Source organism: Manacus vitellinus, unplaced genomic scaffold (assembly GCF_001715985.3).
Source record: "Manacus vitellinus isolate BGI_N305 unplaced genomic scaffold, ASM171598v3 scaffold_13_pilon, whole genome shotgun sequence".
Classification (NCBI taxonomy): Eukaryota; Metazoa; Chordata; class Aves; order Passeriformes; family Pipridae; genus Manacus; species Manacus vitellinus.
In genome coordinates this window covers 6975888-6997850 of record NW_021938999.1, presented here as the reverse complement: position 1 = coordinate 6997850, position 21963 = coordinate 6975888, and the positions used below count along the sequence as shown (strand labels likewise).

At 36.8% G+C, this 21963-nt stretch overlaps 1 protein-coding gene across 3 annotated transcripts in view; it reads left to right on the top strand.

Annotated features, from left to right (window-relative positions):
* TAFA5 (TAFA chemokine like family member 5) overlaps window positions 1–13003 on the top strand; it is a 426158-nt gene extending 413155 nt beyond the window's left edge. For 2 of the 3 annotated variants that reach the window (XR_003915585.1, XM_029958100.1), the window contains one exon: window positions 10338–13003. Coding sequence is in view for 1 of the 3 variants with exons in the window: in XM_029958100.1 (XP_029813960.1) it covers window positions 10338–10346 (9 nt within the window). In the remaining 2 variants the exon portion in view is untranslated. Of the gene's footprint in view, window positions 1–8941; window positions 9035–10337 lie in introns of all 3 variants that reach the window. The other variant, XR_003915586.1, reaches the window with a different exon arrangement.
* Window positions 13004–21963: the final 8960 nt, after the last annotated feature.

Below are 21963 nucleotides of genomic sequence, written 5' to 3'. Positions count from 1 at the left end.
AGTAATACATTTTCCTCTTTTTCTGTTTTGTCTCGGGTTTCTATAGCATCTGAGTTTTGTGTGATTTCTCATTAAACATTCTCAAGTTTCACCCACGCAGGCCATCTGGACTATAGTTAATATTTTAGGACCTATCCCCTTAACTTTGATGTACTTTCTTGTAACTGCTAAAACATGGTGATATCTCTTCCTTCTGTCTTGAGAACCTCCCCCTCACAAGCCAGACATATCAGAGGAGCCAAGGGCTTGATACTGCCAGCAGCTGAACTCTTTCAAATCTCTTGTATATTTTTTTCAAATCTGAGAAAACCTATGATGAGAAAAAGAAATCTGTGAATTCTCAGCAGCAAAAATCTTATCATAATGAAAGAAGTAAAGCCCTAAAGTATAAAATATTATAATAAAAACAAGTATTATGGCTCCTGGAGTTGGTTTGTTGCATTAGATTATTGACAAATAAATGGTACTGTGATGAATAACACACGTACTGTGTGATCCACTAAACTGGATTCACTAATGACATTGTCAATACTATAGCTTGATCCCTGTCTTCACCTGAAGCTTATTTCCCTCTCAGGTTCATTGCATTTCATCTGAGTAACTGTTTTATGAACCAGCAAGGTCCATTACACACCTACGATTGGAACAAGCATTTTACTCTGATTTAAGCAAGTATCTCTCAAATAGCTCAGTCACTTTTGGACTATTCTTAGGGTCTGATGTTACTATTTATCCGTCCTATGAAGTGAAAACAAGCTTGAAAGATAACAAAGGTTAGATAAATGTTTCTAAGAAAGAAAATGACAACTCTCATAATACTTGTAATGACATGTGCTTGGTGTAATACGACGCTTTCCTCTGATCCCATTCTCCTGAACTTCTAGGATTGTGTGATCACTGTAATGACATTTCTCTCTTAAGGATGGACCTACACAAATGTTTCATGGTCTGTCTTGTAGCGTTAACTAACTGGACCATGATCAATTGCTTCTTAGGCACAGGGACTGATCACAGTTGGTATCTTTTTCTTCTTTCCTATCATCTGCATCACTCAACCCAGATGGAATGCTCAGTCACAAGAACATGTTTTGGGCAGTGATGCATGGGGAGTGGGTCACTAATGACTAAATCAGACCCATTGGGTCATTAGCAGGAGCTGCTTGGAACCCTTCAGTGTGAGAAAAGAGAGTAAGCGCAGAATTCATTTCCCTTAACTCGTATGTCCAGGGCAGGCTAGATGCTCCAAGAGCCTAAGATATATTCGGGAGTGCAAATGTACTTTTTAAGTAGCATCTGGAGCCCAGGGGAGATGCTCAAACATGTCCAAAAAGCACTAAGCATCTATGCTTAAGCAGTATTGAATTCTAGAGTTTGTTAATCCTGACTGAGATCACACTTAAACACCACATACAATACCTACATTTAGGTTTCATAATCTCTGAATTTGTCCCAAGACAAATTATAATAATGAGGAGCTGAACAGCTATCATGGAAGAGACACTGGTTTAGTCATCCCTAAAATCTGATTGAGAAAGGTTTCTGCAAGGGAGGGGATTCACCTCACTTCTAGGAGAGGCACATGAAACTAGATAGGGTGATAAGATTCTCCAAGACTGCTATCTTTGTGTGTCAAGAGATAAGATTTACTTCCTCTCCTGCTCCCCCAAAGTTCTATTGTGGCTGCTTTTATATATTTCTATCTTTTGTCTGCATAACTTTATTGTAAAATACAGAATATTCCTTGAAATTTGCCAGTTTATTTTTCCTCTTCTGTTGTTTGTTTTCAGTCTACTGCAGAAATATGATCACTACAGCACTGCTTGCCAAAATACCACAGAAACAGGGTAGGGAGAGTAATGGTGATCTTGCCAAAGAATTTAAATCCAATATGCTGCACAGTGTAGAGAGTGCTCTGCCTCCTATAGGCAGTGACACACTGGTTGGTTTTTGAGACACTGCATCCCTACTTTGTCTTAGGTTTAAATGTATTTGCACTCAATCAGAATGCTACACAGTATAATGCATTTATAATATGTGTCTGCTTTGCCACTAGGGGATTAAAATTGTTTTAATGGGCTGGTTTGGGTTAATGATGCTTAAATTTCCTGTCTCATCTTTCTTCCCAGCTTTGCTGTAGTCATGCATAACTTAAAACTGGAGGGTGAGTGTAGGTGTGCAAAATGGTATTTTACTTGCACAGGAAATATTTACAAACATAAATATTTCCTGAACTAGGATAAGAAATTGTAAGTTGTATGGATATGTTGTCATTAAACAGAGGATTAACATATATCACTGTATGCAAAATCCTTTACATCTGTCAATTTTCCCGTTATCCTATTGAGAAATATCCTCTCCTCCCCAAATCTTGAAGAAAACACTTTGTTAAGTCTCTACATTTTCCATTTTCCTTTCAGAATGTTTATGGTTGAATGAGGGATTGAAGGATCTCTAAAAAACCTTGGGTTTAATCTGGAACTAGAAGGAATGTTGACTTTTTAAGGAATATCCGTTTCACTTTCCTGAAGAACCTCATTGTTTCTGTGGTGAGGTGTTTCAAGGAAAAATTTTTCACATTTTATGAAGTGTCTTTGGGCCCAGGAACTAAATCTCATAAACCTGTTAACAAAGATGTAATAGTCTGTTAGTCTAGGACATTTTAGTTTTGTGCTGAAAATGAGTAGGATCAAGGCTTAAAAAACTGAACTAATTTGTGCTATTACATGCTTGTGTTGTTTACAATTTACATATTAGAGGACTGTGTGAGAGCAATTCTGGTTTAGAAAATTTTACATTCAGATTTTCTCTTCTTTGCAGAGGACATAAGCACTAAGAGCAGTGGTAGGCTTTCTTCTGTTTATGTGTCCACCTATGTTTGAGCTATGTTGAAGACCACACATGCTTTTCTGCTTTCTCTGGATGTCTGTATGTTATTTCTACAGAAGAATGTTGTTTTTATGTTCTTGCTTTTGTCTTCAAACAGGTCCATGAGAGAATAAAACCCCTCCTGCATTCTTCTTACCTGACTTATATATGTGTGTGTGTATATATATACACATACATATATTCCTCCTCTACTCTCATTCCCCACAGTTGTCCCCTCACTGCTTTCTCCTCAAGTACTACACAAAGGCTAAGCAAAGTAATTTCAAATAGAACATATTTATAAAGATTGCTTGTTAGAAGTCATCTACAGTGCTACATTGCTTTCTGGAATGATGTTGGTAAACTGGAGTGAACTGCTTTCTTAAGCAATTAATTGTTACATGGAATATGTAAACCAAACATTGTATCTCACTGGTGGACACTGACTATGCAGTTCCTTCACTAGCATTTGGACTTCTGATATAAAGCTCACACTTTTTGAGTCAGAATTAGCTCTTTTAATGGATGAAATGTTTTAAATATTCCTTCTAAAAGCATGTTGCCTTTTTGATGTATTATTCATTTAACTATTTTTACAATCAGTCTTACTAAAACTCTGTTCCAATTTTTACTGAGTGTGAGCCTAACCTTGCTCTATCCCAGCTGCCTGTCAGTCAGATATCACTCACAGATGTCCCTGAACAATCTTCTTTAATTAGAAAAGAAAAAGTAATCCTTTATATTTGTGTGTGGACTTAAGTGCTGACTTTTTGGATATTTTTTTCTTTTTTCTATTAAGTAGACTAGTAAACTTTAACTATTAGGCAAGATTGTTTTTTAAACTTTATAATTAAGAGTCATATCACCCTTTTCATGAAATGCTCTTTTCTTATGGCAATACAAGCATTGTTTTATGGAAGATCATTGTATTTAATAGATTTATTAGCACACAGAAATATTTAAGTCACTTTTTCACAAGAAGGTTTAATGTAATAAAGGTTATGCCTTTGTTAAGATTTTTTTAATCTATAAAGAGTATGCTTTGAATATAGGTATATAGGTATGAATATTCAGAATTCGGTATACATTAAGTTACTGCATTTAAACAAAAACAGATTCTTAGATACATTGATGATTTAATCTGATGCTATCTCCTACCCTAGATAAAAGTATCAGGAATGGTAAATCCAGGTTGTTTCCATAATACCCTGAGGAAAGCTCCTGGCTATTCTTAGACACTTTCAGTCATGCTAATATTGCAGTTGCTTTTTATTTGAAGAGTAAAAGGGAGACAGAGAAGTAGTCATTTTTCAAGTTTACAATTCCACACCAGTTACAAATCTTTCTTAGTTTTACCTGCTACTAACCTTCATATTTGTGCACACCTCTAACCATTTTAAAAGAACAGAAAGAAATCAGATAAAATTGGGTTACTTGCTCAGAGTCTTTAGCTAGAGTCATTTTAAGGGTGTTTAATTTTTAGCCAGCAGATAAGAGATGAAGACAAGCTGTTTTGCATTGTTGTGTCTTATAAGATCCTCTTCATTATTCTCTTTCTACCCACGGTGCTTCAAGGAACTGATTTTAGACTTTGACAGGGAGCAGAATGAGACCTACCTTGCTCTTTTGTTATCCACAACAGCTCTAAATGCTACTCCAGGCAAAAATTCCCCATGATCACCTCAGTGCCCAAGGACTTTGAATGTTCTGAACCCAAATATTCTTGCTGCTGTCTCTTCTAGATCAGTGTTGACCTCTGGGTCCTGGTTGACAGCTGTCTGAACATGATACAGCAGTGTGCCCAGGTGACCAAGAAGGTCAATGACATCCTGGCCTCTATCAAAAGTAGTGTGGCCAGCAAGACCAGGGCAGTGATCATCCCCCTGTACTTGGCACTGGTGAGGCCACACCTTGAATCCTTGTTTAGTTCTGGGCCCCTCACTGCAAGAAAGACATTGAGGTGCTGGAGTGTGTCCAGAGAAGGGCAAGGAAGCTGGTGAAGAGTCTGGAGCACAAGTTTTTTGAGGAATGGCCGAGGGAGCTGGGGTTGTTGAGCCTGGAGAAAAGGATGCTCAGGGGTGACCTTATCACTGTTTACAACTACCTGAAAGGAGGTTGTAGCAAGGTGGGAGTCAGCCTCCCAGGAAACTAGCAACAGGAGGAGAGGACACAGCCTCAAGCTGCACCAGGTGAGGTTCAAGTTAGTGATCTAAAGGAATTTCTAAATTGGAATGGATTGCCCAGAGAGGTGGTAGAGTCACTGTCCTTGGAGGTGTTCAAGAAATGACTGGACATGGCACTTAGTGTTATAGTCTAGTTGACAAGGTTGGACTTGATGACCTTAGAGGTCTCTTCCAATGTAAATGAGTCTGTGATTCTTCCACCTCCATTGCTTTTCCTTAGTGTATGTTCAGATGCTGCAAAGCAAGCTTTTATTGTTATATATGGCTAAGGCTAAGCTCTTAAACCTGGATTACCTACATGACCCAAGGTCAAATGTATTTCAGCTGGGCTACAAGATGTGGTTTGAACATTTCCATTCATTGTAAGGGTTTTCTAATTATAAGCACTTCCTTTGCTAATATTGCTTATAAAGTAATGGGCAATTCAGAAAAAGGAAGGAGTGTATATTCTGACCCAGAATATTCCAAGATCTTGTAAGTTCAAAAAATGTAATATGAGACAAAGAGGATTTTAGCAGAAAAGGAAATTAATGATCAGGATGATAGTCCTGGCAGACAGTGAGGGGAAGTTGAAAAGATAGGACTAGGAGTGTTATTTAAGGGGAAATGACAGTTTTTGTGTTTTGTTCTAGACAGATTGATATTAAAATAATTATTATTGGGAGAAAAATATCTTTTGCAAAGAGCCTCAGAGTTGGAATAAACACTTCTTTCTGTATCTGGCTTGAATAGAAGAAGTGAAAAGAAACATACAGTGGGTGTTAAAAGAAAAGGCATCTTCTTCTAGAAAGTGGCTAATAATGAAATTCTGCTATCTGTAACTCATGAAGGCTACTTTGTTGGAGTGCAGCACAGGAAAATATACCTGTATATATACTATCTAATACATTAGACTTCACTCACAAGCATAGACACTAAATTTGTCCAATCTTATTATTCCTAGTTCTGCAGGTACTACAGTTTGAACTCTGAAATTGTGCTTCCCATGGCTACCTCAGTGAGACAGAATATAGCATTAAGTAGAGTAGCTTCCATGCTTCTTTTTCTTATTCCGAATAGCTACAGACACTTTACAGTTAGATTAACTTGTCCTTTTTTTCTGAAGACTAAGCAATTCAATTTTCAAATATGAACAGCGTGGAGAAAGGGAGAGGAAGGGAGGAAAACAGAATAAATTTTCAGGAGGGTCTATGGGAGTTCTCATGAATGCAACAGGTCATCACTACTGCTTGGATCACCACCAGAAATTTACATTTTTATTCCCATAAGGCATAAGGTATCTTGCAAGGAAGTGTAAGGTTTTCTTTGGGCATTTTAATGCTTTTACATCTTTCTTTCTGCATCATACATGCTTAGTTGTTTAAGGATCTAGAGCAGAGAGCCTCAGAAGCAGAGGGGAAAGACATGCTTTTTATCTGACTTGCAGTCAGATGGTAAAAGGTTTAGAACTGTTTCCATTATGAGTGGATGTGTGAGACAGAGACTGACCCAACCTGCATCCATCTCCGTGAATTATCTTTGTGTAAAAAGAACCCAAGCCAAAAGAAAAGCCATTTGCACTGATGGATGCAATACAGAATCCTAAGACTCACAGAAGCATTTTAAAGACTGTAGTTGAAAGTGTAAAATACACAGTTTGGACAAGTAGTTCAGCTGTTAGGCAACATTGAAACATCTTTATGATGATCAAATACTTTGTAAGTATCCAGAAAATTCCCAGAAATCAGCGCTGGATAGTCCAGAGTTGTCATTACAGAGCACCAATCTGACTGCAACAGGTAGTCATGTAAGTGCACTTGGTTACTGTAGCGAAATAGCAACTTTGGTGCAGTCTGACTTTCATTTTTATTCTGAAAACAGAGTGAAAACCAGATGAAACTGCTAAAGCTTTATCAGACTTGACATGGAATTGTTGGTATTTATATGGATTCCATTTAAAGTGAAAGGTCAGACCAGACATACTTGAAACTCAAACCTAAATCTGAAAATATTTGCCACCTGCAGCCTGGCTCAATTTTCTGGTTTGTGATGAGAAATTCAAACATTTTGTCATTAAATTCAATCCTAGATACTACACTGAAAGAAAGTCAGAGGTTTATATGTGGGTTTCTTTTGGTGGAAAGCCTGTATAAGTCAGCAAAGCATCATATATTCTTATCGTCTCAAGGTGACTAACATAACTTTTTTATCCTTCGTCTTTGACCATAAGAATGAACTAATTAACTATTTTATGCCCATTAGGGCAAAGCTGGAGATAGACTGACCCTTATTCTACTCTCTTCAGAGTAAGACAAATTAAGTGCACTGGGCTATATTTGCTCCAATAAGCCAAACGCTCTCAGGACATATTCAAGCCATCCAAGAACAATACTAAAATAAATATGGTCATGTGAACTGTCTTGTTTTTCATGCTTTGGATTTTTAGCAGGAAAAATTGTTTTACTCTTGAGCAGATTTCTGTGAAACACACAGGAGCCTGGGCTTCTATCATGTAAACAGTCAGATAACAAATAGTAGTATTTTAATCTTTGGTACTAGATGCCCACTCAGTATCTCAAAGTTGAAGAAGCTCACACTTACAGCCCGAAAGTCTGGCTCCTTCCAGAGGAAACAGAACCTGCTCTCTGAAGCCCTGGGAAGAAATACTGATTGCACTGAAATCAGCAACAAGCAGACTTGTGCATCGGTACCTACCAAAAAGGTTGCCAAGCCTTGGAAGAGGCTGTCCATGGAAGTGATTGAGTCACTATCCCTGGAAGTATTTAAAAGACATGTAGATGTGGTCCTTAGGGACATGGTTTGGTGGTGGACTTGGCAGTGCTGGATTGGACTCGATGATCTTGAAACTATTTTCCAACCTAAATGACTCTGTGATTCTATTCAATGGTTTGAACTACTGCTATAAGTAGTAAACAAGTCCTTTCCATTTTTTTAGAAGTTCCTCTTTTATTTGCTCTGTCTCTTTTTCTGGGGAGTGATTAATTTACCTGTATTGAGTAATGAAAGGGAAAAAACAGGAGGTGGAAGGCTAGGTGTGCATTCTCTTCCTCTTCTCTGGACTCATCATGCTCTCCCTTATCTTCTCTCTCCTTTTTATTTGTTGTTCTTATTACCTATCTTACTTCTTTTTCATGCCTTCATTAATAAGTGATGTTTAAACTTCCCTGGCTAACCTACGCATTTTTTCCCCAGTCATTTCATTTTCTCCTGTCATTGTCCAAAGTTGTAAATTCAACTCCCGTTCTCTGATCTGTTCCTCTTCCTGTCATCACTTTATTTCAAGCCTGCTCTCTGCCCTTCCTCAGCATTTTTAAAATGCATAATTTTCTCCCCTCTTCTCTTCGTCTTTTAAAGCATTGATACCATATCCACGCAGCAGGGGTGTGCAAAGTGGAGACAGGGATAGCAAGTCAGGAAGGAAGCTTTTGTACCCATAAGATGACAAAGCAGCAGGTATCTGTGAATGCATGTTGTACCTGAATTCTCTCTTCATCCTGGGACCAGTATGGTAGAGAAGCACGCTATGAAACACTGAACACACAGTCCATCAGCACTTTATGCTGTTGCTTGTAGCTGTGGGCCATTGCAGCCTATAATAAAGGAAAGATGGAGCTATGTCAGGTTAATTCTTAACACAATAGTAGTTTACTTTCAGACCCAATAAACCATAAATCATTTGCTTTGTGTCTTGCAGCCTAAAAAGTATCACTACCTTAAAAGTTGTGTTCTTTTCTAATGGGAAGAAAAGGAGGGGGCATAGCAAAAGGCCCAAGAAGGGGTATAAAGTGGAAATAGAACAACTAATAGAAGCAAAACTTTGAAATAATTTCTCTTGCTGAAAGTATATTTAAGGGAAATATATCACAATAATCAACAAGGTTTTTTGCCTTCAGCCTGTCTGAGGCCATGTGGTTTGGAGATCTGATCACTAGTCCGAAAAGGAAAGACTGTTTGCAAGATTTCTGGGGTGTTTTTTCCTGGAAAAGGTGAGAGGACAAAAGCAGAAATCTGACATACACTTTTATGCCTTATAAGGAAAGTATTCATCCCTCTATCTGCCTGTCTCTCTCTGTCTCTCTCTTTCTACATGCATATATATAGAGATCCATATGTTTCAAGCTGTCACTAAGTTGATTTGGAGGCAGGTGTTTCTTTCATTTGCTGCTCTAAGGGTTAGGTTAAAACCACAAAATTTAATACATGGCTTGAACCAATTGAATTGGATTTTGTTATTTGTTTTGCTCTTTCACATTCACTGTTCAGTATTTTCTGGAGTTTTGCATGGTATTTCCATCAGTAATAACAGTTCTGACTATTTGGAGACAGAACAATGACAAAGCAGAAGATCTTGTGTTTCAAAATTCAAACGACATTTTGTAACAATCATGCTTGCTTAATACACCCCAAAACATTTTGTCTTATACAGCATCTGTGTAATTTTAAAACCATTTCTAAACTGATACTTTGGGTGAGCATGAGTAGCTGGCTCCTTGTTGTATAAATCAGTCATTATTTTCTTATTTGTGTTTGTGCTGTCTTCCAGTACTCTTGATTTCTTTAATAGTGTGAATTTTGGTTTTGTTTCTCTTTCAAAACACTGCTTCCATTCCACTGTCTTTTCAACAGGTTCATTGGGCAGTCCTTTGCCCATTTTCATTCTCTTAGGATTTTTTTTTCTTCTGTGTAACTAAACCAATTTTCTGAATAAAATGACTATTAATAGAGATTATTTACATTAATTTTCACTTGTAATAGCATCGCTAGAGGGCAGTATTGATTAAATTAGGAGCACTCTAGTGCTCTGAAAACTTAACTGCTGCAGAAAAGCCTCCAGTGTAAACATCATTGCATTTTTAATATCTGGTCCTGGCTTTATGTCCATTTTTCATCACAATCTATACATAAAAAGTAAAAGTAATCTTAATTGCCATGTGTATTAGACATTGCTATTTGTAACTTTAATGTGTGTAAAAAACATTGTGACTTTTATGAAAAAGAATGTGCATGTAGCTTAGTAGAAAATAGATGGCATTGAAGTTACTGTAAATTATAATTTATATTCATAGTTTTAATATAAATAATTATTAAAGTACAATTTTTTAATAATAAAAATATAGCTTTGTTCCTGGTTTTTTTCTCAGGGATAATGCCGTGAAAAATAAATATCTTCAAATTCATTAACTGTCTCCTTGAAAAATATCAGTACAATGTATTTTAAAATAATGTACATCAAAGATAACCAGAATTATAGATTAAGACACTCACTCATTTGTTCTTATTGATTTACAGGTCTCCTGACAAATGCAGCAACACAGAATCCTCGTAGGAGTGGTTTAGGCTCTCTGTGAGCTACTTAACTTAGTCAAGTTTCACTGCTGTTGATCATCATCCGTTATATGTCATCAACTCAACTGTCTGTTTCTCTGTATCTCATGAGTGACAGCATAATTCCTCTACATTATGAGCTAAAGTTTGTTCTACCATTCTAAGGATCACTGGACTAAGGAATACAGAAAAAGAGATATGCTTGGGCATTAGCAATACAAACAAGTTCATGGTTAACGTTTCATCTGCGTTATACACCACTGCTGGACTTGCTGTTACCTACACGTTTCAATCCGAAGAGTCTGCTACAATGAAGAGTATCATCCCAATCAGCCTTAGAGAAGACTGTTTTGCCTATGGGAGGACACTGAGGTGCAAAAGAGAAACTCTTCTTGTGCCCTAAACTGTCTGAATTGCTTTTATTTTCTTATACTTTCAGTATATACAATAGACCAAAGAGCAAAATCTATTTTAAAGTGGACACAATCTTACTCTTAACAGAATTATGTCATTTAATTGAAGGAGGTCTCCACAAACATGATTCCAGCTTTCAAAAAGATGAAATGTTGTTGTCCAGCAGAAGTCTTTACGGAAAGCTGCAGTAAAAACTAACTCAGAGACCTGCTCTTGAAATGCCACGTTCAAGAGAACATTATGGAGCACTGAGAGAAAATGACCTATGTTTGAAAAACTTGGACAAAAGAACACAAACTGTCTACACGGCACCTTTATTCCTCTGTACTTAGATTGACTTTCTCGTACTAAAATCATTTTCAGTTTTAACCAGTTAAACATGCCTCTTCTACAGTTCCATTTTTGATAGTTAAAGTTGGATAATACAGTATTTGCAAAGAGCATGTTTGGTCATCTGTGGCCTATGTCTCATCTGATACACCATTTAGCACCAGAAAGCAAATTAAAGAGAAAACAAAAGTAACATTTGTTTGAAAGAGATCATTAAATGTATTTTGAAAAGCCTAAAGTTATATATTTAACAGTTTTTATATGTTGTATATTTGTAGAAAATCCTATTTAACAATTAACGTGATAACTCTGACAGTCATGACAAGTGGTTCAGAGTTAAGTTGTGTTTTATTACTTCAGTTGTCTCTGAAGTGACTGGTGTCGTTTGCTTTCTTCCATGGGGACATTCTGGATGTAAAGCATGACCAGAGAGGACTGTGTAGAAAAAGCAAAGAATAATGTTGTTTATATTACATAAATGCATTCAACCATTGCACTGTTGGAAGGCATTTTTATTTTTATTTTATTTTTATTTTTTGTCTTTATGTACTGATAAAAATAGAGTGTAAAATATTTTACTCATTGCTCTTCATAGCAAGGTTTGTTTTTCTTTCTTTCTTTCTCTTTCTCTCCCCTATTTTATGTAAGGGTCAGTTTGAAGCCTGTTCCTTGATCCCATTTTCAGTGTTTTACCTCATTGTTAGAAAGTCCACTTTTTCGGCATTATTGGTTAGTGAAAATTTAGCAAAGACAGCATAGACAAGGGAGAAATTATGACAAAACAGAGAAACAAAACCTTGTTCCCTTTTACCTTACCTTTTGGCATATAGGTTTGGTACACATTGGTATGATGCAATCAACAAGGGAGCTTAATTTCTTCCTGGCAAATGTGTTATGGTTTCAAGTATACTACCTAATACTCAAATTAACTTTTAGTGTTATGCTCGTTCTGTTCTACTAAAGAAAAATATATAGAGATTATTCAAGTGACCATAGATGAGAGATACAAAAATGAAAAGTTGATAAAAGAATTTTTTTTAAAGCCTGCTCAAACGCTGAGGCTTATTTAATGCAGAGGTTGCAGGAAACATGACCTGTATTGTATCAGTTTGTCTTCAAGTAAAATAAATATATACAAAATTCTTATTTAATCATAGGATTTTGACCAGTATCAAAGTAGCAATTAAAGCCCAGCCACTTGTAAAGTGTAATGGACTGACTGCACTATAAATGACCGATGTCAGGTTTAAAATGTCATGCAATAAATGATGGTAAATACATTTACTGTACATGTAGACCTCAAGAGCCAGATCCTTCACTCTACCAACTCTCTGTTTTGATTTATTTTAAAGGGAGTGTAGTAGCCTTATTTAGTAAACACAGAAAAATGAAAGATGTTACATCATTTTTGTTGCTTTACAGTATTCAGTTTTGTGTTGGTTCAGCTAAATTATGAAAAATAAAGAAAATCCTTTTCTAAGTGAGACTTGTTCCCTGAGCATGACGTCACCAAAGGAATTTCACCAGATGATAAGGTGGGAGCACAGAGAGGAAGATGGAATTGGAAATTGAGGACATGGGTTGTGTTTTGAAGTTTTACCTTTCCATTTTCATGTCTTGGGTACCTTCATTTTGGTATGCTTAGTTACAGATCATATTAAGGTCATTTATTTTCTGGAAATCAGATCCTCTAGGAACTCGGGTATCTAAGAATGTACATTTGAAATCTTTACATCTAAAATCATACATTCCAATCAGTTTTGAATATGCAATCTTATGTCTTTGTTTTCTAAGCACTTTAAAAGCTCAACAGAAGGTAGATGTACGTTGTTTATAAGGTCCACTCTGGAGAAGAACTATCAAAGGCAAAAGATTCTGATTATTCTTCAGAGATGCATTCTAGTTGCTGAGTCTCCTGTGTACAACAGGCACCTCAAGGCACTTAAAATGTGTTTTGTGCTTTTCTCTCCTCTCCCAAAATGTACAGTTTTAAACAAACAAAATATACTGGCTGCATTTGTCACTGTGAATTACTACTCTAAGAGCAGTGGTGAAATGTTTGTCTCTCAGGAACAATATGTTTTCAGAATATTGTGAACTTTAATTTTACAAAACTAAGTTACATAAAAAATTGTTTGTTTCTGAAAGTATTTTATGTGCCTCTTCCAAAGCAGAATTTAAAACACAGAGGGGAATGTCTTATTTGAATGCTATTAAATATCCTTCATTTCTCAGCTTGCAAACAAGTAACTTTTTCAAAACATACTTGAAAGGGAACAGAATAATACATAAAAACGCATAATAGACTAATAAAAACAACCTCCAGAAATGCAGTAAACCTTTAAAATTTTTTTTGAAAAAAGCTTCTCTGTAGCTTTCTGTCAGCTGAGGCAAGGACACATTAAACTACTGCTTTTAATATCTGGGATATCAAATGGAGCAAACATTAGCACACTGTAGCAATCATTGTGACACATCATTCACCAATTTCATAATTATACTTTTAGTTTTTTTCCCCCTGAATTCATTTCTTCTCAGCAGTAGATCAGGTTTTATGCATGTGATATCCTCAATCATTCAGTTGTTTACTGAAATTGTACCCACGTGCTGTTGCATAAATCTTCAGCCTAGGCACTTACTATCTCCTATAGCCTATTCATCACAATCCTGAGTACTAATTACAGTTTCCAGAAAAAAATAAAGAATTCAACACTGTGTCTGAAAAGCCTATATAGCTATGAGGAACAGTTGAACTATAAGGTGGTCAGTGATTGGTTGACAGGAAAATTGCAGCAATGACTGCTTGGGTGAGTGGACTAGTGGAAAGAAAAAATGAACGAGCCAACACTGGATGTAGCACAGGAAGCCAAAAAAACTCCCCCAAAATTGGTATATTTATTCAAGGGCGGGGGGGAAACCAAACGGGACCAGCTCTTTCATCATATAAGCCTACATGTATGCAGTATCTTTTCCAATTAAAAAAATGCAGAAGAAGGCTTTTCCTTGTAAACCTCTTTGTACAATTGATATGGTTTGAAGCTGGCTCCCTGCCAAGTCTCCAAACCTTAGGATAAGAAGCCACCACCCCCCCCAAACCTCAGGGAGAAGAGGGAGAAAAACAACCAAGAAAAACTGAAACGAGAGAGACAGCTAAAGCAACATATATATAAATATATTTACATTTATGTTACAGTTATATACAACTGAAATATATATATACAATTTCACAAGGGAAAGGGAAGGGGGAAGGGAAAAGGAACAAAACCAAAATAGAGTATATATATATCCTGATTAGTAGCCCAATATCTAGCAACTAAAATACTTAGCAAAGAAATATCTCACTACTCTCCTTGGGACAACTGAGAGTCGCTCTGGAACGATCGCCAGCAACCTCTGTCTCCCAAGGTCGACAAGGGCTAACCAGGCCTCGCTCCCCAACACGGCAGACTCAACAGCAGGGAACCTGCACCTCCAAGCCGCCGGAAGGAAAGAGAGCGAAGGCCTCTCCTCCTTTCTTCTTATAGCCTGGCTTACGTAAAAATCATAGGGAATACCGGGTAATCTGGGCACTTCTTTCGCTACAAACTGGTCACCAAAGAAGGCCTAGACCAAACTACCACAACAATGTACATCAGGAATCACATATACATGAGTAACAACCAAAGGCAGGAATGAGTTGACTATTTTTTCTTTCTGACATTAGAGAATTGATCCCACATTGAAGCAATGAATCTCACACTGGGCTTAGAACGCAAATAAGGATGGGCAGAAAGCACGATATTCTATATCACAGAGTGTAGATTTCAAACTGGGGCTTGAGTAAAGAAAGGAAGTCAAGAAAGAAACTGAAAAAAAACCACAACCAACACCAGAAAAAAATAATTTTTTTCATTTCAAAGTATTTACTGTTTAATAAGTGCTTTTTAATATATTCAATACATGCTAGGGAAGTCAAAAGGAGTAAAATTTGAAACAAGGAATTTGGAAAGAAAATTTTTTAGAAAATATTTTAACTGCAGAGATGAGAGTTTTACAGATAATGTGGTTGTCTTCTTTAGAGATATAAATCCCATTAAAATCAGGGAGCCATGGGTAATATATAAAAGGTAATTCCGTCACTGATTAAAAATAAACTAAAAAATGGAAACTAAATTAAAAAGTGGAAGTAAATGACAATAAGCCAGAATAAACAGTGACTAATAATAAGCCATTCTGTGGGAGGATCAACACAAGTTCTTGTACTTTTGTACTTTTGTACTTTCTTGTACTTTTGACTATGAATGAAATATGAACACAGATTGCATGGTTTGTTAGTATCAGTAAATTACACAGATTAGTGAAGATATGGGAGGCCTGTGAATATATGAGGATATTCAGAGACAAAATGGGTCACCAAATATTAACAGAAAATGGAAAACTGAAAACCAGGAATGTCAATTTAACATTTCTCACACCATCAATGTAATTGTGGCTTCAGTTATGTCAGTTTTAGGACATATGTGAAAAGGGGGCTCTGCTCTTGAAATAGGTACTAATGCTGGTTTCAAGCTCCTCAGTGCCTAGGTCAAGTCACTGATTTCATATGATAATCCTGTGTTAGCTATGCCTTTTTAGAGTTGCAGCAAGCCATTGGAGGTCCCTTAGGATACATATCTGTAGTCACAAGCACAAGGTGCTCATGGCACCCGTGTCCTCCACAGGTGGCTTGGACTGACTGTGACCACAATTTTCTAGGTTTGATATTGCCAATATGAGACTAGTGACAGTGATATCAGAACACTCTATGGTGCTGCACTGATACAAAATGATGTGTGCAAATGAAGAAAGTTCATTACCATATAATCAAAAAGCAACTTTTCTAAAAATATTGATAAATAGCATGCAAAGAACAGCTGCAGTAAAAAAAAAAAGTGAAACACACACACACACAAAAAAAACCCACACCAAAAAAAAACCCCAGCAAAACAAAGCACCATAAAGACTGTCAATGTAAGAAAAAAAAATGTAATAAAGGAAAAAAGTTCTACAAAGATCTTTCAGAACAACCAACGTTTAGAAGTAGAAACTTCAAAGGTGTTTATGTTAGGAGTACAGGGTCTGACACAGTAGAAGGAACACTGCTAGCATGTGGAGAGAGCAGTTTACATCAGCTAAGGAGCCCAAGCATTACCTCAAGCAATTGTATAAAGCGCCATGAGCAACTGTCTGTCTTCCTTCACTGCCTAGGGAGAAGCTGACATTGGTATACACCCAGGAGAGAGACAGGTGGTTTAGTATGGGTTCTCACACAGGTATAACAATACACGTCACCCACCTCAGGCAGAGACTGTAACGGCAGGAAATGCTGACATCTACTGCCATCCAAAATTACTTACTGAGTTGTGAAGGTGCCAATAAAAGGTTGGTGGTAGAAGCCTGAGCCAGTTGTTACTGTACAAACACATTGCATAAAACAGCTCACAGAGCCTCAGTGGCAGTAAAGAGGTCCTTCCCATCACGATGACTAAAGCAAATGCAAGGGACATATATTTCCTCCTCTATATGCAGACCATCTCCACATGGATAGATGAAAATAAATGTAGGCTACTTCTCTCCACACTGTCCAGTTACATCTACAGAAATGTATTTAGGCAACCTCCAGAAATTCAACATAGACTACAATTTTATGACATTAAAGCCTAACTGATATGCTATTAGCAAACAATAAAAATATATTGAGGCTTGAAGAAAATTATGTTTAATTTACACAACTTACAATTTTTTACTCAGTGAAGCCCTGTAGTCCTTGTTTTTCACCCCAGACAGATTTGTTTCTTCCCAGAATTTTTGAGAGAGCAAGTGACATTGTTAATGTAACTTCCAGCCCATGCAAAACAAATCAAATGAGGGTGAGTTCTGGAAAGGCAGGAAATCTAGCTGAATGATTTCACTGTGCACAGGAAACTAACACCCCCAAAAATGAGAAAAAAATTACTAATAATTGTAATGCCACTCAAGTTCCTTGTTATTTAATTTTTACCACAATATTACAGTCACAGGAAAATCTGCAATAGGAAAATCTGCAATAGAGTATACTCAATAGCACTCAGAATTTCATGCAATCACGTGTTTGTCTTATGGTAATAATTTTGAAAAGGTAATAGAGCATGTCAGGCTCACTTCCCTTTCCCTCAATCTCCCCCAAAAAGACATAGTTCCATTTGCTCTACTAGGACAGAGAAATGGAGAGCATACAGACTGCATGTCACTGTGTTACAGGTACTTCTCACCACGTGAAGAGTGGAGACAGCAGGATAAGTGTATGAGAGTTAAAAAATGTATTTGAAGGCCTGAAGACACAAGCTTTGCAGATGGCTTAATCAATTAACTGTCCAACCCATCAAGAGAAACCTGAAAATACAGGATATATGTACAGCATTTAAGGGCATTATTCTCATTTTAGAAACTATGTTATGTCTTATTTAGCTGATTTGTAGACAAAGAACAGTAGCCCAAGGTGAATATAGAAGTGCCCAGTATCTCGTCATGTAGTGGAAGGAAAGAGGAGAAAGACTGTTGGAATTCTGAAAGGAAGGACTTTTCTATTTTAAAAATAATATTTAAAAAATGTAGCAAGCACATAGGGTTGCCTCGGTTTAATTTAACAGGTATAATACTGGGATTGTTGTTCATGATGGTGTCTTCATAACTTCCTTAGGAAAAGCTTTTATTCAGACATTTGATTACAGGAGCAAAACCACATTCTCCCCATCAATTCCTCTCTGGAGGCAGGGCTGGGATATTTGAAGATACCAGCTGCAAATGGTAAATATCTGTTCTCGGTATGTTAAAAAAGCAATCAGCTCTCTTGGAAATTCATTGGTACAAAAGTGATGCCAAGTCTAACTCAGTTAAGTTAATATCACATAGTCCAAGGTCTTCAAGAATCTGAAATATCACATGGGATTGATTTCTTTTGGCTGTAAAGATGTTCCAGTATTTATAGGAATTATGAATAACTGTAAACATACCTTTAAGTTTCTGGCACAGAAGAACCTGTTTCCCCTTCTTCTCCTAATGCAACAGGCAGCAGCATCTGCTGTTTTGGACACTCAAGTGTCACTGAGTGTTGCCTTTCAACTGTGATGTTGTGAAATTTCCTTTAGATGATATTGTCCCATAAACTTCTGGCTTGGAAACAAGTTACTTCACAATGGAAATTCATTCCTGATACACAGTTTTAATTCCCTTATGTGCGCCCAGAATTACAATGAGCCGTGCAGAAATCCCAATAAGTTAAATTGCATGTCAGTGGGATCAGCAGTATGTGTTCTGGTGAAAAAGCAAATTTTCATTCAGCTAAGTCACTAGTAGAGAAACTCTTAGTAACAGGTTCTAGGAGAAGTGGAATTGGAGTAGTCAAGGATAGTCGGAGTCCCTCTCTTTTTTAGAACGTTGCAAACACCAATGTATTCTCTTTTGGAAGGCTAGCAAATTGACTACTTCTGGGTAGTTCTCTTCCAAAATATTCACTTTACTGCTGAGTAGACCTTAACATTGCTTTGTGGGATGACTGAGCAATTTAATTTCTGGTTCCATTTAGCATACTGTTGTATATTAAAAGGAAGAGAGGAAGGATGCTTGCTACCTTTGTCCTAACTGCTTCACTCTGTTTTGGATATTATCATGGAGGAAAAGAGCAAGTTTGGGTATAAAGAATGTAATGAAGAGTCACAGATTAATGCAATTTTAGGAATCTTTAGGGACACAGAAAGTTCTTAAGAAGAGCAAAAGGCCACACCATGTTCTTGAAAAGAAAGCTCTTCTATGAACCTGCGTAGGTTGCTGTAGAGCTTCTTCCAACCCAGAAACACATGGAAACTGTCTAAACTAAAAGACAAATGCAGCAAGTTAGAGGGGAAAATTGTTCTTAAATCTTTGCATTTAATTGTACCCATCAGGTTAGAGTTTCCTCTACTTCAGAAATGCCTTGTTTTCATGGATTAACAAAATCTGATACTACTGATAGCTGAAAGCCCCGCTAGACAATACTTTGCTTACTTGAAGAAATCTTTGTCACTGGCTTCATGACAAGGCTACTTTGCATTATGTAGATGGTGACTGTAATCTCCTTAGGCAGTTTGACATACTCAGGAAGCTTCTTTTCTTTTTCTCCCACTGGTTACAGCCTGTAGTGCTGTGCAGACACACCCTGTGGTGGTTACCAGCAGTTCTAAAGGAATGTTTTAAGGCTGATCAGCCTGATTTGGCTACTGGTGTGAGTTTGGCAGTGGGTACTGAAGTGCAAACTAAAAGCCCATCCCATGGTACTGCCTCTAGCTGTGCACTTCTATGCCAGGTGGATAGTGGGTGTCAGGTTTGCCACTCTGAGGGGATTTTGGACAGGCTGCATAATCTGAAATCACTACATTTTGGATGGCTTTATGAGAAGAACAGGAATTAAGGATTTCTTCAGCGTCTCTAGTTAAAAAAGAATATTTTGCTTTTCCAGAGTTCTTTTATCATTCCTTCACTGTCTGTCTTGTGGAGAATTAGAAATATGAAATCTAGATAAGACACTGTAAAGATGTCATGTGTCTCGAAACAGGGCAATCAGCTTATGAAACAATTACTTACATCCAACAGTATTTTTCTATGCTCCAAAACCAGTCCTTCCTCAAGACCAAACTTGAACTGGAGGTAAAAGTGTTGTTTCTCATTCCATTTTTCAAGATTATGCCTAAAATGATGTTTGGAGTTGAAAGGTTTCCCAAGTTTAAACATTTAATCTCTCAGGGAAATAATTCAGAAGTCTGTGTCTAATGATGCCATCTGGTGACACCTGATGATTATCTAGCTTTGTCTGTTATTTTCCCAAGCACGATACAAAAGCCATAAAGTGGCTTCATCATCTGATCAATGCTCAAAAAAACATTGCCATGTACAAGAAGGAATGTCTTGCAGAACCTTCTAATATTATTAATGAGAGAGGTATGTGTTTGAGGATAACTCTGTGTTCACTGTACCTTCAAATACTTCCTCACAACAAGGCAGACCTGTTCTAGGGTCAAGAGGAATGTATTAATTCCTTAGACAGTGAGTAGGCTGCAGAGAACATATTCTGCACAGTGATCTGCTGATCAGGTTCCAAGGCAATAATGTATTCCTATATTCATTTCAATGAAAGTTTACTGGGGTGCATTGACCAATATTTCAGTTCTACCATGAGCTAAACCAGCATTATTATTGTACTGAAGTAATTAATTCAAAATATAAAAAATAAAATAAACATACACTTATTTATTAAGAAGTTCAGCAGAGAACTCTTACAGTGACAGATGAGTTTAGCCTATAGGCCTTTATAACTTACATGGTAATAAAATGGGGTTACGTTTTTGAATTAAATTGATAACATGACCAAATCGATTTCATTAGTGTATCTGTCATATTTGCTGTTAATGATGGCTAACAGTGGAATAGAAACTGACAACAATCCCTGAAAAACTGTGCAGATGAAAATTATATTATACTGGCATTCATGAATTTTAATAACCTTTTTTATCATGAATTTTGAACTCCCTTTTTAAATTTGAAGCTCACAAGAAGAGAATTAAACTTTCTACACCTGTCTCAGCTCCTATTATTTCTATTGTTACAAGTTAATAGGCTCAAGAATAGAAGACATTTTCACTAACTAAAACAAAAAAAAAATCTTGCTTGAGAGTCTCTTGTGGGTGCTTATGGGGAATGGATGTTTCTCTGCTGCTAAAGTGTTGGCATCAGAGTCATTTCTTCTGAATGACTGGAGAGCTTTAGGACACCCAAATTGCTGTTTAGAAGACTGTTTGTGGAAGATGCTATTCGTATTAATAGACACTGGTACCCTAGTGTGTAACTCCCTTTAATGTTAATGGAAGTTCTGCAAAAATCTACAGGACAATATACCCACTGTCAGGAAATATCAGAGCTCTCTAATCCCATTATCAGGGCTTAAATGGATGTGAGTCAAAAGTGTGCAAGTATTGAAATGCTCACCTCAGAGTACCAATTGAGTACATCAAAATACCCTTATGTAATGAGACAACTTGACCTCTCTGATACTTGAAAATGTGGCAAGATATTAGATACATATCATATGAACTGAAAGACCATTTAATCTTTCCTATTCCAAGTCCCTGATTATAACCTCTTTCTTGGATTAAAAATATGTGAAAATGGATAATTAATAAGGAAAAACTGTGGGGTAATCTGGGCATAGTAAAGAATAACTTTATCTTAACCATTTTATTAATTAAATAATTATATCTTAAATATATATTTATATATATATGATGAAGGACTCTATGTCTGGTTTGAGCTTACTGTCTTGCACTCACAGATGTTACAATCAGGAGCTATGATAGCAACATGGGTAAAAAGACTCAGAGATGTAGTCTACAGAGCTTAGGTGGTAGAGGGAGAAATATTTAGTCTGCTATATGTGAGGGTTGTTCTGGCTTTGTGGGGATGATGGTGTTTGCAAGACAAACTTTGTCTTTACATCTTCTATGCTACTATTAACAAAAGTAGGGTAATTTTAGTGAGATTCTGTACTGCACATACTGTACATACACTCATAGGCTACAGACTCTTCACAGAACCTTTCTATCTACATGGTGACGATGTATACCAAAGTACTGCTGCTCTTGGTGTTCAAGGTAACTATATTTGCATTTTATACATATAGTGGGTTGACCGTGGCCTGCAGTTAGATGCTTACACAGCCTTGCTCTCATTCCCGCTTCTCAACAGAAATGGGAGAAAATGAGACAGGCACAGGAAGATAACTTACCAAATGGTGTTATGGGAAAAACAAACTGAACCTGAA